We start from the raw sequence: 14,159 nt of genomic DNA on the forward strand, positions 1-14,159 counted from the left end.
GTGTAGTCCATCCTCTGATCAGCAAAGGGCCAAGCAATGACCCATGCCTTTTTATATCATTTCCCCTTTAATCTATTTGCCATGTCTTAAAGCGGACCTTCCTCAGAACTTCCTCTCTGCTCTAAAAGATAAGCAACAGCATAATAACCTTTAAAGAAAAACATTTCTTTGTTACAACTTATAGAACTCCTACAAAAATCCTGCGACCTTCACTTGGAATTCATGGAAGCACAGAAGGGGTTAAGCTCCAGTGTTTACATATTAGCACAGAACAATGGCACACCTCTGCACAGTTTATACAGAGCTGACAGCCCTAATTTACACTTGCTGATTATTTGCTGACAGGAGGTAATAACACAGGCTGATCTCTCTAAACATACAGAGTGAAATTTTCAGCAACTATGTGTGTTCCCTTGCCTGCTATGCAAGAGCTTAGATCCACTTTATTTTACAATGGGAAATCTCTAGGAAATCTTATGCAGATTTGAGCTTTATCATGTAGCTGAATAGAACTAAATAATGTAGCTTTTACAGATTTGTTTGGGATTCCTATTTCTTTGCTATCAGCAAAATTGCAATATGTGAATTATACAGGTTTGCAGAATACAGCACCAAAACAATAAAGTAACCATGGCTACATCTGTCTTCTTTACAGATAAAGATGAGTGTTCTAAAGAAAATGGAGGCTGCCAGCACGAGTGTGTCAATACAATCGGCAGTTACATATGCCAATGCAAAAATGGATACATGCTTCATGACAACGGACATGACTGTAAAGAAGGTAAAGTTATCATGGCTCCGCTCCTACCCACTAAGGAAGCAGGCAGCCGTACATGGGCAGCATGGTGGTGTAGTGGATAGTAATCTCACCTTGCAGGGCTTAGGCCCCTGGTTCAAGTCTGGGCTAGGACACTATCTGTATGGGTTTTGGTTGTCCTCTCACATCCCAAAAACATAATGAAAGGTTCACGGATTTCCCCCAAAAGTGTATGCTCCTTTGATGTCTTTGTGTATTGCATAATCTATGCGTTCTGGAACTGAAATGCTCACAGCAACGCGTATAGCAGGCACGAGCCCTTACTGAACGTATAAATAAGAGAAATCTAATTTGTGTAGTTGTATAGATAAAATACACTGCTGATTTAGCCCCAAGAAACCATTGTGTGCCTGCTGTTTAAAGTGCTGCTTTAGAATCACCTCCCTTTGCTTTGGGGATGGGGGGGAGGGGGTAGCCCTTGCCTGCTCCTGTACACGGAGTGCAGAATTATTAGGCAAATGAGTATTTTGACCACATCATCCTCTTTATGCATGTTGTCTTACTCCAAGCTGTATAGGCTCGAAAGCTTACTACCAATTAAGCATATTAGGTGATGTGCATCTCTGTAATGAGAAGGGGTGTGGTCTAATGACATTAACACCCTATATCAGGTGTGCATAATTATTAGGCAACTTCCTTTCCTTTGGCAAAATGGGTCAAAAGAAGGTCTTGACAGGCTCAGAAAAGTCAAAAATAGTGAGATATCTTGCAGAGGGATGCAGCACTCTTAAAATTGCAAAGCTTCTGAAGCGTGATCATCGAACAATAAAGCGTTTCATTCAAAATAGTCAACAGGATCGCAAGAAGCGTGTGGAAAAACCAAGGAGCAAAATAACTGCCCATGAACTGAGAGAAGTCAAGCGTGCAGCTGCCAAGATGCCACTTGACACCAGTTTGGCCATATTTCAGAGCTGCAAAATCACTGGAGTGCCCGAAAGCTCAAGGTGTGCAATACTCAGAGACATGGCCAAGGTAAGAAAGGCTGAAAGACGACCACCACTGAACAAGACACACAAGCTGAAACGTCAAGACTGGGCCAAGAAATATCTCAAGACTGATTTTTCTAAGGTTTTATGGACTGATGAAATGAGTGAGTCTTGATGGGCCAGATGGATGGGCCCGTGGCTGGATTGGTAAAGGGCAGAGAGCTCCAGTCCGACTCAGACGCCAGCAAGGTGAAGGTGGAGTACTGGTTTGGGCTGGTATCCTCAAAGATGACCTTGTGGGGCCTTTTCGGGTTGAGGATGGAGTCAAGCTCAACTCCCAGTCCTACTGCCAGTTTCTGGAAGACACCTTCTTCAAGCAGCGGTACAGGAAGAAGTCTGCATCCTTCAAGAAAAACATGATTTTCATGCAGGACAATGCTCCATCACACGCGTCCAAGTACTCCACAGCGTGGCTGGCAAGAAAGGGTATAAAAGAAGAAAAACTAATGACATGGCCTCCTTGTTCACCACATCTGAACCCCATTGAGAAGCTGTGGCCCATCATAAAATGTGAGATTTACAAGGAGGGAAAACAGTACACCTCTCTGAACAGTGTCTGGGAGGCTGTGGTTGCTGCTGCACGCAATGTTGATGGTGAACAGATCAAAACACTGACAGAATCCATGGATGGCAGGCTTTTGAGTGTCCTTGCAAAGAAAGGTGGCTATATTGGTCACTGATTTGTGTTTGTTTTGTTTTTGAATGTCAGAAATGTATATTTGTGAATGTTGAGATGTTATATTGGTTTCACTGGTAAAAATAAATAATTGAAATGGGTATATATTTGTTTTTTGTTAAGTTGCCTAATAATTATGCACAGTAATAGTCACCTGCACACACAGATATCCCCCTAAAATAGCTAAAACTAAAAACAAACTAAAAACTACTTTCAAAAATATTCAGCTTTGATATTAATGAGTTTTTTGGGTTCATTGAGAACATGGTTGTTGTTCAATAATAAATGATTCCTCAAAAATACAACTTGCCTAATAATTCTGCACTCCCTGTATATAATGCAGAGCAGCAGCAAAGCATTATAAATTACCTTCTCCTAGCAACATGACAGGTTCTCCTCCATCCTCTTCACTGCAGCTCATGGCCGCTCTGTGCAGCCAATCACCTTGCGGACCCTCCAGTACTTTGCATATCTGCATGTCATGCAGAAGGAACGGAATCTGCTTGGTTGATTGGCAGCATGGCAATGAGCATGAGCTGCACTGAGGAGGATAGAGCCCCGCCCATAGAGGTCAGCTATATATTTGGCAGGACAGGGGAGGCGGCTTAATGTGGTTATGTACCTGTTGCTAATATGTTGTTTTACACCTAGCTGGATGTGAACACAGGCTTGTGAATGCCGAGGGAACCATTTCAAGTCCAAGCTATCCTGATAAGTATCCAAGCCGCAAAGAGTGCACCTGGGCCATATGCACCACTGCTGGTCACAGAGTCAAGCTTGTAAGTGTCCTTATCATATGCTTATGGGCATATATACACTTTTTAGTTGCATGTGGAATCTTGTGTTCTTGTTTCTGGACTCGCATTGGTTAAATGACCCCTGAACTTATATGGAGGCTGACATTTATTTCCATTTAAACAATGCTCATTTCCTGACTGTCCTGCTGATCATCTTCCTCTATTACGTTTTGCTGATCATCTTCCTCTATTACGTTTAGCCATAGACCCTGAGCAAGCAGATGTTTCTGACTGAAGTCTGACTAGATTTGCTGCATGCATGTTTCAGGTGTATGATTCAGACACTAATGATACATGAAGGATCAGCAGGACTGGCAGGCAACTGGTATTGATTAAAAGGAAAATGGCAGCCTCCATATTTTTCTCAGTTCAGGTGTGCTTTGATCCCATTGATCCTCAAAGTTGCACATGTGGATGAGTGGCTTAGTGGCTAGCACTTTTATTTTGAATCACTGGGTCCCTTGTTTAACCACTTCACCACTAAGGGTTTTTTTCCCCTTAAAATCCAGAGCATTCATTCGGCTATAACTTTATCACTACTTATCACACCTCAATGTTTTGGGGGGTTTTCGCCACAAATTAGGGTTTCTTTCGGTCATAACTTTTGCTAAGAAATATTTTATTTTATATGCATTTTAAAGGGAATAAGAAAAAAAAATAAAAAATCATTATTTCTCAGTTTTCAGCCATTAATAGTTTTACAATAAAATTTGCTACTATTAATAAAACCCACACCTTTTATTAGCTGATTTGTCCCGGTTATTATAATGTGAGTTTTTGGCTTTCTCATTGTACTCTATCAATTATTATAAGCCTTTAGTTGCAAAAATAACAGTAAGGGCTGGTTCAGACGGGCGTTTTTGTGGCGTTTAACGCAGCGTTTCAGACGCAGCGTTTTTTGGGATCTACTGCCATCCCATGCAAGTGAATGGGAGCGTTTAGAGCTGGCTTTTGCAGGCTTTCATAAAAGCCTGGCAGTAGATCCCAGCGTTGCGTCTAGTCTCAAAAGCAACATGCTGCTTTCAGAGGCAGTAAACGCGAGGAAACAATAGCAGAGACCAGAACTGCTAGCCTTGAACGCTTTTCAAAAGCTAGCTTTTAAACGCTGGTGTTTAAACGCTGGCGTTTGAACGCAATGCCAAGCAAAAGCTCAGCAGACGCCCGTGTGAACCAGCCCTGATACACCTTCAGGGCACACATTTAAAAAGTTTAGTCCCTAAGGTAACAATTCATGTATTGTCTTTTTAATCCCGTCAATTAAGCTTTGTTTTTTTTTTCTTTTACAAGTGTGTTGTATGGGGTGTGGAGGGAGCAGAAGAAGTTAATGGGCTTCTTATAGGGATAAGAAATTTATTTTGCAATATTCTTTATTGTAATTTTTTTGGGCCACTAGATGCCCCTTCCCCCCCCCCCCTTACACCATGAAATGTCGTGTTTTTTTTTTTTTTTTTTTGCAATGGAATGATCACTGTTCCTTGCTGCAACAGTGATCATTTATACATTAGACACTTTGATTTGGCTTTGGGAACATCTGTTCCCATTCACCAATCTGTGCACTGCCCCGTGGCGCTGCGGGCACACGCACTCACGCTGCTTGTGAACAGGAAGGGACGAGGTTCTACATCTCTGGGAGCTCAAGTGCAGTTTTCAAGGACGTACTGTACATACACGGCCCGCAGAAGGGGAACTGGTTACAACCCAGCCAGGCCACGATCTGCAAGGAGTATGTACATTCTGCCTGTCTACAGGGGTTTCCTCCACGCACTCCAGTTTCCTCCCACCTCCCAAAAATATACAGATACATTAATTGGTTCCTCCCTTAATTGGCCCTAAACTACGATGGACTATGGTAGGGATTAGATTGTGAACCCCTCTTAGGAACAGTGAGTGAGAAGACTGAATACTCTGCAGAAGATGTCAGCACTATATAAATACTAAAAAATAATAGTAATTATAAAGATCACTGATGTTTTTATTGTGCAGCAAGCTTGATTTCACCTAACCAATACAGTTTTATGTGTTTATATTTATCCTTATTATTATTAAACCTATATTGCAGGTTTTCAATGATTTTGAAATTGAACTACATCAAGAATGTGCTTATGATCACCTTGAGCTTTATGATGGACCAAGCAGCAAGTTTCCAATTCTTGGTCGATTTTGTGGCAATGCAAAGCCAGAAGCTGTAATTGCATCAACAAATAACATGTTTCTGCGATTTTATTCTGATGCTTCAGTGCAGAGGAAAGGGTTTCAGGCCAAGTATAGCACAGGTATATTGGTTCACTTACTGTAACCTTCTAAACTTAAAGCTTACCTGCCAGCCCCCTGCAGCTGTCCTGCGCCCACACCATTTCCAAATGATCTTCCGTTCCCCCGCCGCGGCTTACTTTCGTCCACGCCGACTTGTGAGACAACGTCTACTGTGCCTGTGCGGTCCTGGCCGCGCGCATCCTCATATGTGCTCCTGAGGACAGGACGTCCTGAGCAGGCGCAGTATGAGAAAATGTTTACTGCGCCTGCGCAGGACACTCCCTGCTATGGGAGTGCGAACGAGAATGCGTGCTGCCAGGGTCGTGCAGACACAGTGGACGGCGTCTTCCCGAAGTGAATTGAGCCAAGCCGGGGGAACGGAGGATCGTTTGGTAACTTTGCGGGCACAGGTCGGCTGCAGAGGCTGGCAGAAGCACCAAGCAAGTGGAAATCTTTTCTTTTTTTTTTATTCATTTCATCCTCAGGTCCGCTTTAAAATGAAAAGGAGACCTAGAGCTGACTAGTCCAGCACTTCCCTGCAATTCTCACTATTCCCACTTTTTTTCTAATGCAGTGGCCTCCTCCCCCTGCTAGGCTTCTATTGTGGGGCTTTCGAACTCCCATAGATAATTCTAGATGGTGCATCTGCCACACTCCTTACTAAAGTTTGGAGAATGACAGCAAGTTGTAGTTGACATCGCAGGGCAGTGTGGAATAAGTCAGCACTCTACTTGATTTTTTTTGTTTATGTTAAGAACGAATGTGTCCTCTCAATTCAGCTACTCAAAATTGTGGTATTTTACACTTTCTCTATATCAAAGGAATAAATAGAATTAGTTTAATCTGCTTATTCTGTTGATTACATATAAATATTTCAGCTTTTTGGAGCTCCACTTGGTAATCTCTTGTGGACAGACCAGATTAACGCTCTAAGGTGGCCATACGCTAGACCAGAGTCTCAGCTGTGTTGCATGCATATAGCACGTTCAGCATTCTGTGAGGCAACGGGCTTAAGGCACTTGCCTCCTAAAATAACAACCACTCTTAGGGCTGGATTTTTATTTATCATGCTGGTGATAAACAGCTACAGCCTGGTTGAACAGAATCCTGAAGAAGTGGGCTTAGATGCTTGAAACGCATTGCTTTTATTACTCAGTAAAATTGTTGCCCCAATAGTTGTTTATCTTTTAGGAGGTATACTGTATGCCCTATGTACACACGTTGTATTTTTTTTGTCTGTTATATTTGTATGTAATTGTTTTACTTCTATGGGCTCATACAAATAGTTTGCATAATCAGACTTTTCCTGCCTCTATTTTACATGTATTTAATAATTATTTGACTATTTAGCTAAAATTGTTTGTTCGTCCCTTTATTTACATGTAGTTCAACTTCATTTCAGCATACTAAACTGTATTTTGCAAGTGCTTCAAACATGCTGGCTTAAGCTTGTGCCCCCCTTCTTTTTGGGACACATAGATGCTGTTTGGCCCTTGCATTGGTATAGCAGGAAGAGTGGTAGGGGGTGTGACTTGGGTAGGAGGAGCTTTGTATTGTGTGCGGTTGGTTTGGCCACAGGTAGGAGAGGACATCACTAGAACTCCCTCAATGGAAGTCCAACTGAAAACTGGGAACTCACAATTAGCAATAACCCACAATAAACATTTGCTATATGATATACTGCCACGGGATACTTGCAGTTTAAATCTTAATAACTCTATACCCAAATGTGTTTTTTTTTTTTTACTTGTAAAGAACCAATTTAATGACAATGTAATCTGTATTTGCTTCATTTAGAATGTGGAGGACGCTTGAAAGCTGAGATACAGACAAAAGATCTATATTCACATGCACAGTATGGTGATGATAATTACCCAGTGCAGTCTAATTGTGACTGGGTCATCGTAGCAGAAGATGGCTATGGAGTGGAATTAATCTTTGATACATTTGAAATGGAAGAAAATTTAGATTGTACTTATGACTACATGGAAATCTATGATGGATATGACAGTACAGCTCCACGTCTAGCAAGACATTGTGGCTCTGGGGTAAGTAACTTCAGCTGACAGAAAAAGCTGCCAAGTGCTGAAACATGTGTGTTGGTCCTAAGTTGCAACACTCTACCAAGACAATCTCTACTACTGAAAGCAATACCAACTCAAACATCTTTCATGAGCTTCAAGAATCAGATTTCTATGGCCAAGTATCAGTTTTGGTCAACACGTGCCAAGCATCAACTACGAGAAACTATAACATACCACTACTAGATTCTCAATGGAGTGAGGATTCTGACAGATGAACCTGGGCTTTAGCAGGTACTAGGGGAACACTAATGGCTTAGACAGATAGTGCCTACTGTGAAGTTTGGCGGTGGAGGATACTAGTCCCAGGCTGTTTATCGTGTTTTGGAGTAGGCCTCATCATTTCTAGTACAGGAAAATCTTTAATCTGCATCAAACCATGGCATTATAGACTGCTGTGTTCTTTTTACTATGGGAGAGAAGTGTGTGTGTGTGTGTGTGTGTGTGTGTGTGTGTGTGTGTGTGTGTGTGTGTGTGTGTGTGTGTGTGTGTGTGTGTGTGTGTGTGTGTGTGTGTGTGTGTGTGTGTGTGTGAGATGGTGGGGGTTAATATACTTGACTGGCCGATATGTGAAACCCCATTCAACCAGGCTCTACCTCTCAACATCAGTGGCTTAATTAATATCCTGGCATTTTAATAAAAACAAATTACCACTACCATGTTATAATCTTGTGGAAGGCCTTATCGGATGAGTGGAGGTTGGTATAGTAGTGGGGCAGGGCTAATGGAGATGAAGTGTCTAAATATTCTTCATAGAACCTTACCTGAACTGCAGAAAATGAGCACAGAAGCTAAATATACGTCAGTAAGATTCCTGGCTGGTGCTAAAGCTAGCATACATTGCAGCCACACTCCACGCAGGGTATACCTGAGTTAGTGCTGCTAGACTTCATCTGCTTGATACAGTGAAGAAAACTTATTGCAAGTTTAGCAGGACTGCTAAGGAGACTAACGGCATTAGTAGCTTTGTTTAATTTCACTAGGCTGTCTTAAAGGGAACCTACAGAAAGCGGGATATAGAGGCTGCCATATTTATTTCCTTTTAAACTATGCTGATTGCCTGGCTGTCTGGCTGATCGTCTGCCTTTAATACATTTAGCCATAGACCCTGAACAAGCATGCAGATCAGATACTCTGACTGAAGTCTGACTGGATTAGCTGTATGCTTGTTTTAGGTGTGGGATTCAGATGCTACTGATGCCAGAGAAATCAGCAGGACAACTGGTATTGCTTAAAAGGAAATAAATATAGAAACCTCCCTTTAGGCTCCCTTTAATTAAAACACATTAAGTTTCATCAATTAATAAAATGCAAACTTCAACAGTATTTAATGGTATAACTCAATCTTTAGTATATTTAGTATTCTATCAGTATCCTGTCTATATTGGGAATATTTAAATACTATATCCTGTATTAAATACTGTTAGTGTATCTATGTTCCCCTTGTCTTATTGTGCTTTGTAAAGCGCTGCGGAATATGTTGGCGCTATATAAATAAAACATAATAATAATAATAATAATCTCCTCCAGTGAGTCACATATAGTAAGTTTTGGACTACACAGTACCTGCAAAGAGGTAGTATACATAGATTACAACACTCTCCGGTATAATGTATAGCAAAGGGTTACGCATCAATGGTCATTCGATGATGTGCTAGAACCGTCCCCTGGAGTTTGTGGGAAAAATGTAATGTATCTTCAGAAGGATCTACACCGTCTCTCTATAAAAAGTAACTTTATTAAAACTTCATTTAAAAGCAGGTTAAAAATATAAAGGATAAGTTTTCCGGGTCTCCATATGGCGCGACGCACGGCATCTCAGACTGACTGATCCTTTCTCAAGCTGTCAGATCCAATGCACACTGCATAATACACACACACACCGCTCCTCTTATACCAGAAAAGTGGAGCTGATGGGGAACTTCATGCTGTGAGGACTCTGGCCATCTCACCCACATATCGCCACCAGAGGGAGCCCTTACACTCCTACATAAAGTTCAATAAATATACAAATACAGTATGTGTGTGTGTGTGTGTGTGTGTGTGTACAGTGCACTGTAGCCCCATCAGGTCAATTTGGAATGGATGTATATGTCACAAGTGGAGTCCTATAAAATATAGGAATAGTGCACAGCCAATTGCCATAAACCAATCTGGAAGCCACCGACCATGACCGTATCAAGACGCATGGCGCCACTAGCCAATACCCTCAGCGTCGGCTTCATCCGCTCGAAGACTGGGAAGGATGTGCGTCCTCTCAAGTATAAACATTATAGTACAATTTGCCAAAGACAATCTGCTTGACTTGTTTTATGAAACATCCACACATTTCAACAAGAGACCATCAGCTCAAAGGCAAGATGAGTATGAACACTTTGATTCAAGGCCAAACTAGCACTTCAAGCCTATTAAGTTTACAATTTAACTACTTGAGCGCCCACAAACAGTATATCTACACCCCAGCAGACTTGATCTCAGCTCATAGATATATGCGTCTCTGCCATGACCTCCGCGCTCCTGCTCCCGTGCTCGTTCGCGTCGCCGCCTGTTAGAAGGTAGAGCAGTGAATAAGAACGCAGTTCCCATTCATTGATCTCAGCCATCATACCAATGATCGCCGGCTTCAATGAGGAGCCGCAGTAATAATTGTAACAAAAACAAAGTTACAGGTCCACGCATTATTTCCTGCTCACATAGTATGCTAACGGGACAATAATGAGTGAGGACATCTTGTGGCCAAATAGTAAAATTACACGTACAGACATGTATTGTAATAAAGACCTACAATTACTTTTAAAATTAACTCCTAACCTCCCAAACTCCATAATTCCCCAAATAAATCTCTTGCATTAAAAAAATAAATAAAATAGTTACCTTAGGGACTTAATATGTATGTCAAGAGGGTATATTACTGTTATTTTTTAAACCATGGACCTTTAATTAGTGATGAACGTGAAACTGAAAAAAATGCACCTTTATTTCCAAATAAAATATTGGTGCCATAAATTGTACTTGGAAGATATTTTAAGAGTTGTAATAATCGGGGAAAAATGGGCAAATAAAGTGTTTTATTTTAAAACTAAAATGGCCGAAAACTGATAATGAATTGTTTTCCTTTTTTTCTTGTTATTCCTGTTAAAATGAATTTAGAATAAAATAATTCTTAGCATGATGCACCACCCAAAGAAAGCCCAATTGGCGGAGAAAGAAACAAGATATAGATTGTTTTGTTGTAATGAGTAGTGATAAAGTTATTGGGGAATGAAAAGGGGGAGCACTGACAGGTGAAAATTGTGCTGCTGCTCAAGAGGAAAAACCCCTCAGTGGTGAAGTACAATATTGTTAAATAACTATAATTTTTTTTTACTGAGATTATAACACACTGTTATGTGCAACCAAATAATCTAATAAAATTAAGTGGCAATAGTGCTCTGGATATGCCTACTGAAGTTTCTACAGATTCTATGCTAGACTATATACCGTTATACTGAATTAGCTGTGGTGATTCCGTACAGACTTCTCTGCTTCTCTCATGTTTCAGCAATTAGTTTAGTTTATCTACTGTGTAACAGGCCTTCTCTTTGTATGTGTGTACGGTTAGTATGTTACTAACATAATCCCCTTTATTTCAGCCTCCTGAAGAAATCTATTCCGCTGGAGACTCCATCATGATTCGTTTCCACACTGATGATACCATCAATAAAAAAGGATTCCATGCTCGATATACCAGTACCAAATTTCAGGATTCACTTCACATGAGGAAATGACTGGCAGCGGCGATGCCCAGCAGCCTTCCTGTCTCTGTTTTATGGAACTGTGAGAGACTTGAGTTCAATGCTGTGCAGGTCTTTTGTGTTAAAGTGTGACTGCAGTCTGTGAGACACCTGTACGGATGAAGATCCAGATTTTAACTATTTTTTGGGGCGTACCAATGTTCCACGGACCAAATATTTTCCTGTCATAAATCTTACTTGGTTTACATTCATTTGAAGTAAAATATTATAAGGCTTGTTCACCGAATTTTCCACACCCCCGGCTAAGATATAATTTACGTAACCACTCTGAACGTCGGACAGCCAAGCAGGAGTAGCCAAGAAACAAGGGAATCTGTTTCACTTGAAAGCCACTGCCTCTGGTTATCGCATAGCTGCACAGTAAAGCAAGAGCTGCACACAGGGCCGGATTTATATATTTTACCGCCCAAGGCTCACTGTCGTCCCCAACCCCACCAACCCTGCACCTTTCTCTTGTTCTCTCCTTCCTGTCCTGTGCTGTTCTCCCCCTGTCCTGTAATGTCCTTCCCTGCTGCCTGTGACTGCCGCCATTTACATGTTTGGCAATTAACCTGCCTGAGTATACCAGCAGCCGCCTGTTGCATCCTGGTACCCTATGCTATGGCCTTTGTGGTCTTGCCTCAAATCCAGCCGTAGTTGCACAGCATAGAGGCTGGAGATACCTGCATAGTGCCTGCACCCAGAATGGCAAGAAGCAAATTTGGGAGCCAGTCGACGCAACAAAGTTAAATTCTATAAACACACAGGCCTACCTCTTTACTGCAGCCATTTTTGTCTTTTTTCAAAAATCCTAGTAGTAGTAAAACAGTAACCCACTAGCAGCCAGATACTTACTGCCTGTGAAGGCGGACTCCTGATTGCTTGGGCAGCCAGTCATTGCCAGCTGCCTGTCCAAAACTTTAATAGAAAATGGTTGGAGTTTAGTCTCATTGGCCACTTTGTGTTGCAAAGTTACTGCAGTGCATTTAATGGTAATGGTTAGCTCTGAAGCCCAGTATTGTAGTTTGGCTTATTAACATTCTTAAGGCTTATATAACTAATCTGGTGAGTTTTTATTTTTGTATTAGCAAAAGAAGAATTACAATTTGAAGTCTAACTTCGCTTTCACTCTATTTATACTGCATTTGCCAGAAATTCAAAAACTTTTTTTTTTTTTACAGTTTCTTATTAAAAATGTCCTTTCCACTTTTGTCTGCAGCTCGCTATAATATTGTGCATGTGCTCAGTCATACTTACTTGCCACCATGGCAACAGTTCACTATTTGCCAGAAAGAGCCGTTCTCATCGTTTTATTTTCTTTTGCAAACTGAGTTCAATTGGGCTTCGTGCAGAAACTGCCATATGTCAAAATTTGCTGCCAGTCAATGAACCTCTGAAGAGGTTGAAAATGAGTAACCATCTTTTCTGGCACCCCTGGTTCTGCACAGCTAATCATTTGAGGAAAAAGGTGTGTGTTTCTTGACAATTTGTAGTTCAGTGCTCTGTTGCCATGGTTGCATAGTAGCAGAGCAGTTTTGGATACTCCTAGGTGGCTGCAAAATTAAATAAAAACATGATAAAATAAATAATAATATCTAGTTATGAAATTAGTTGTGCAGCACCAGTGTAGGTTTGTGGCAATTTTATAGTGAAAGTGAAATTTTATCTTTACATATCTAGTTTGTTCCTTACAAAATGTAAGTTTAAATCTGAGATTTATGTAAAATAGTCACCGCCCAGCAGAATCTGCCTGTTCCACAGTGTAAATATGTTTCCAAAATATCCAGTGTATATCTTTATTGGTACAGGCTAAAGGTACAAGCATTGGGGCACGAAGATATGAAAAGTTCTACACATAAGCCAGACCTGTCAGTTGTGCCTAAATAGTAAATATAGCAAAATGACCATATTTACTGTATTCCCTCATACTCGCACACAAATGATTTGCAGGAATTGCCAGTTTTGTATATAAGTGTATGTATGCTGCCACCTACTGGTGTAACATCAGTACTGGTTTTACATTTCTACACCGTGAAAGTTTTGTATAGTTTATCCTTTGTAATTTACTTGTTTATTTTTTTAGCATTGTTTTGTACTTAAATTATGTAGCTGTTGTCTCTTGCAAATGTAAATACAAAATGTGAAATGGTTTGAAATTAGCTTGTGCAATACCGAAGACTAATGAGCTTCCCACTCCCCCCTTTCTGGTATTTGTATTAGGGGGGCTTGTTTGCTGGCTTTACTACCTAATTTGGGGAGTGTGGAATCTTTTACTTCACTGAAAAGGTGATGCATTAGGCTGCCGGGTATCACTGGAAAATGAAACGCTGTATTTTTATGCTATTTGATTTTCTTTTGTCTTACTATTCACTTCTTCCTCCTGTCCTGTGAGCTGTTGTAATGCTGTTTTTATTACTATAGAATTAATATAGAATTATGTAATTTCTTGCTATGCCTTTAACAGAATGATAATAAAGATATTTCAGTGCCAATATTGCTGCAAGGTCATTGGTAAAAGGACACTGTTGTTGATTACATTGCTTTCAATGTATGGTCCATCTCCAGGCAGTTCTATATATATATTCTATCTATAATCCAAACTAGGGGTGTAGATACATAGAAATATTTATACTGCATATATAACATTGACAAGGAAGCTAAGCGGATAAACTTGCCTCTTGGCTTGATAATAGACAAAATATGGAGAATAATTTAGAGGTTATATCTCTTGTGTACTTGCATACCTTTTTTAATGTCTTAAATATTTTATTTACCC

General features: G+C 40.6%; 1 protein-coding gene across 3 annotated transcripts in view; it reads left to right on the forward strand.

Moving 5' to 3' along the window:
- TLL2 (tolloid like 2) overlaps nucleotides 1-13,875 on the forward strand; it is a 222,565-nt gene extending 208,690 nt beyond the window's left edge. For all 3 annotated transcript variants that reach the window (XM_068257566.1, XM_068257567.1, XM_068257568.1), the window contains 5 exons: nucleotides 656-781; nucleotides 3,131-3,258; nucleotides 5,336-5,549; nucleotides 7,327-7,577; nucleotides 11,243-13,875. In XM_068257566.1, the coding sequence (XP_068113667.1) occupies nucleotides 656-781; nucleotides 3,131-3,258; nucleotides 5,336-5,549; nucleotides 7,327-7,577; nucleotides 11,243-11,377 (854 nt within the window). In that variant the 3' untranslated portion in view covers nucleotides 11,378-13,875. The remainder of the gene's footprint in view (nucleotides 1-655; nucleotides 782-3,130; nucleotides 3,259-5,335; nucleotides 5,550-7,326; nucleotides 7,578-11,242) is intronic.
- Nucleotides 13,876-14,159: the final 284 nt, after the last annotated feature.

This window comes from Hyperolius riggenbachi, chromosome 10 (assembly GCF_040937935.1).
Source record: "Hyperolius riggenbachi isolate aHypRig1 chromosome 10, aHypRig1.pri, whole genome shotgun sequence".
Taxonomy (NCBI): Eukaryota; Metazoa; Chordata; class Amphibia; order Anura; family Hyperoliidae; genus Hyperolius; species Hyperolius riggenbachi.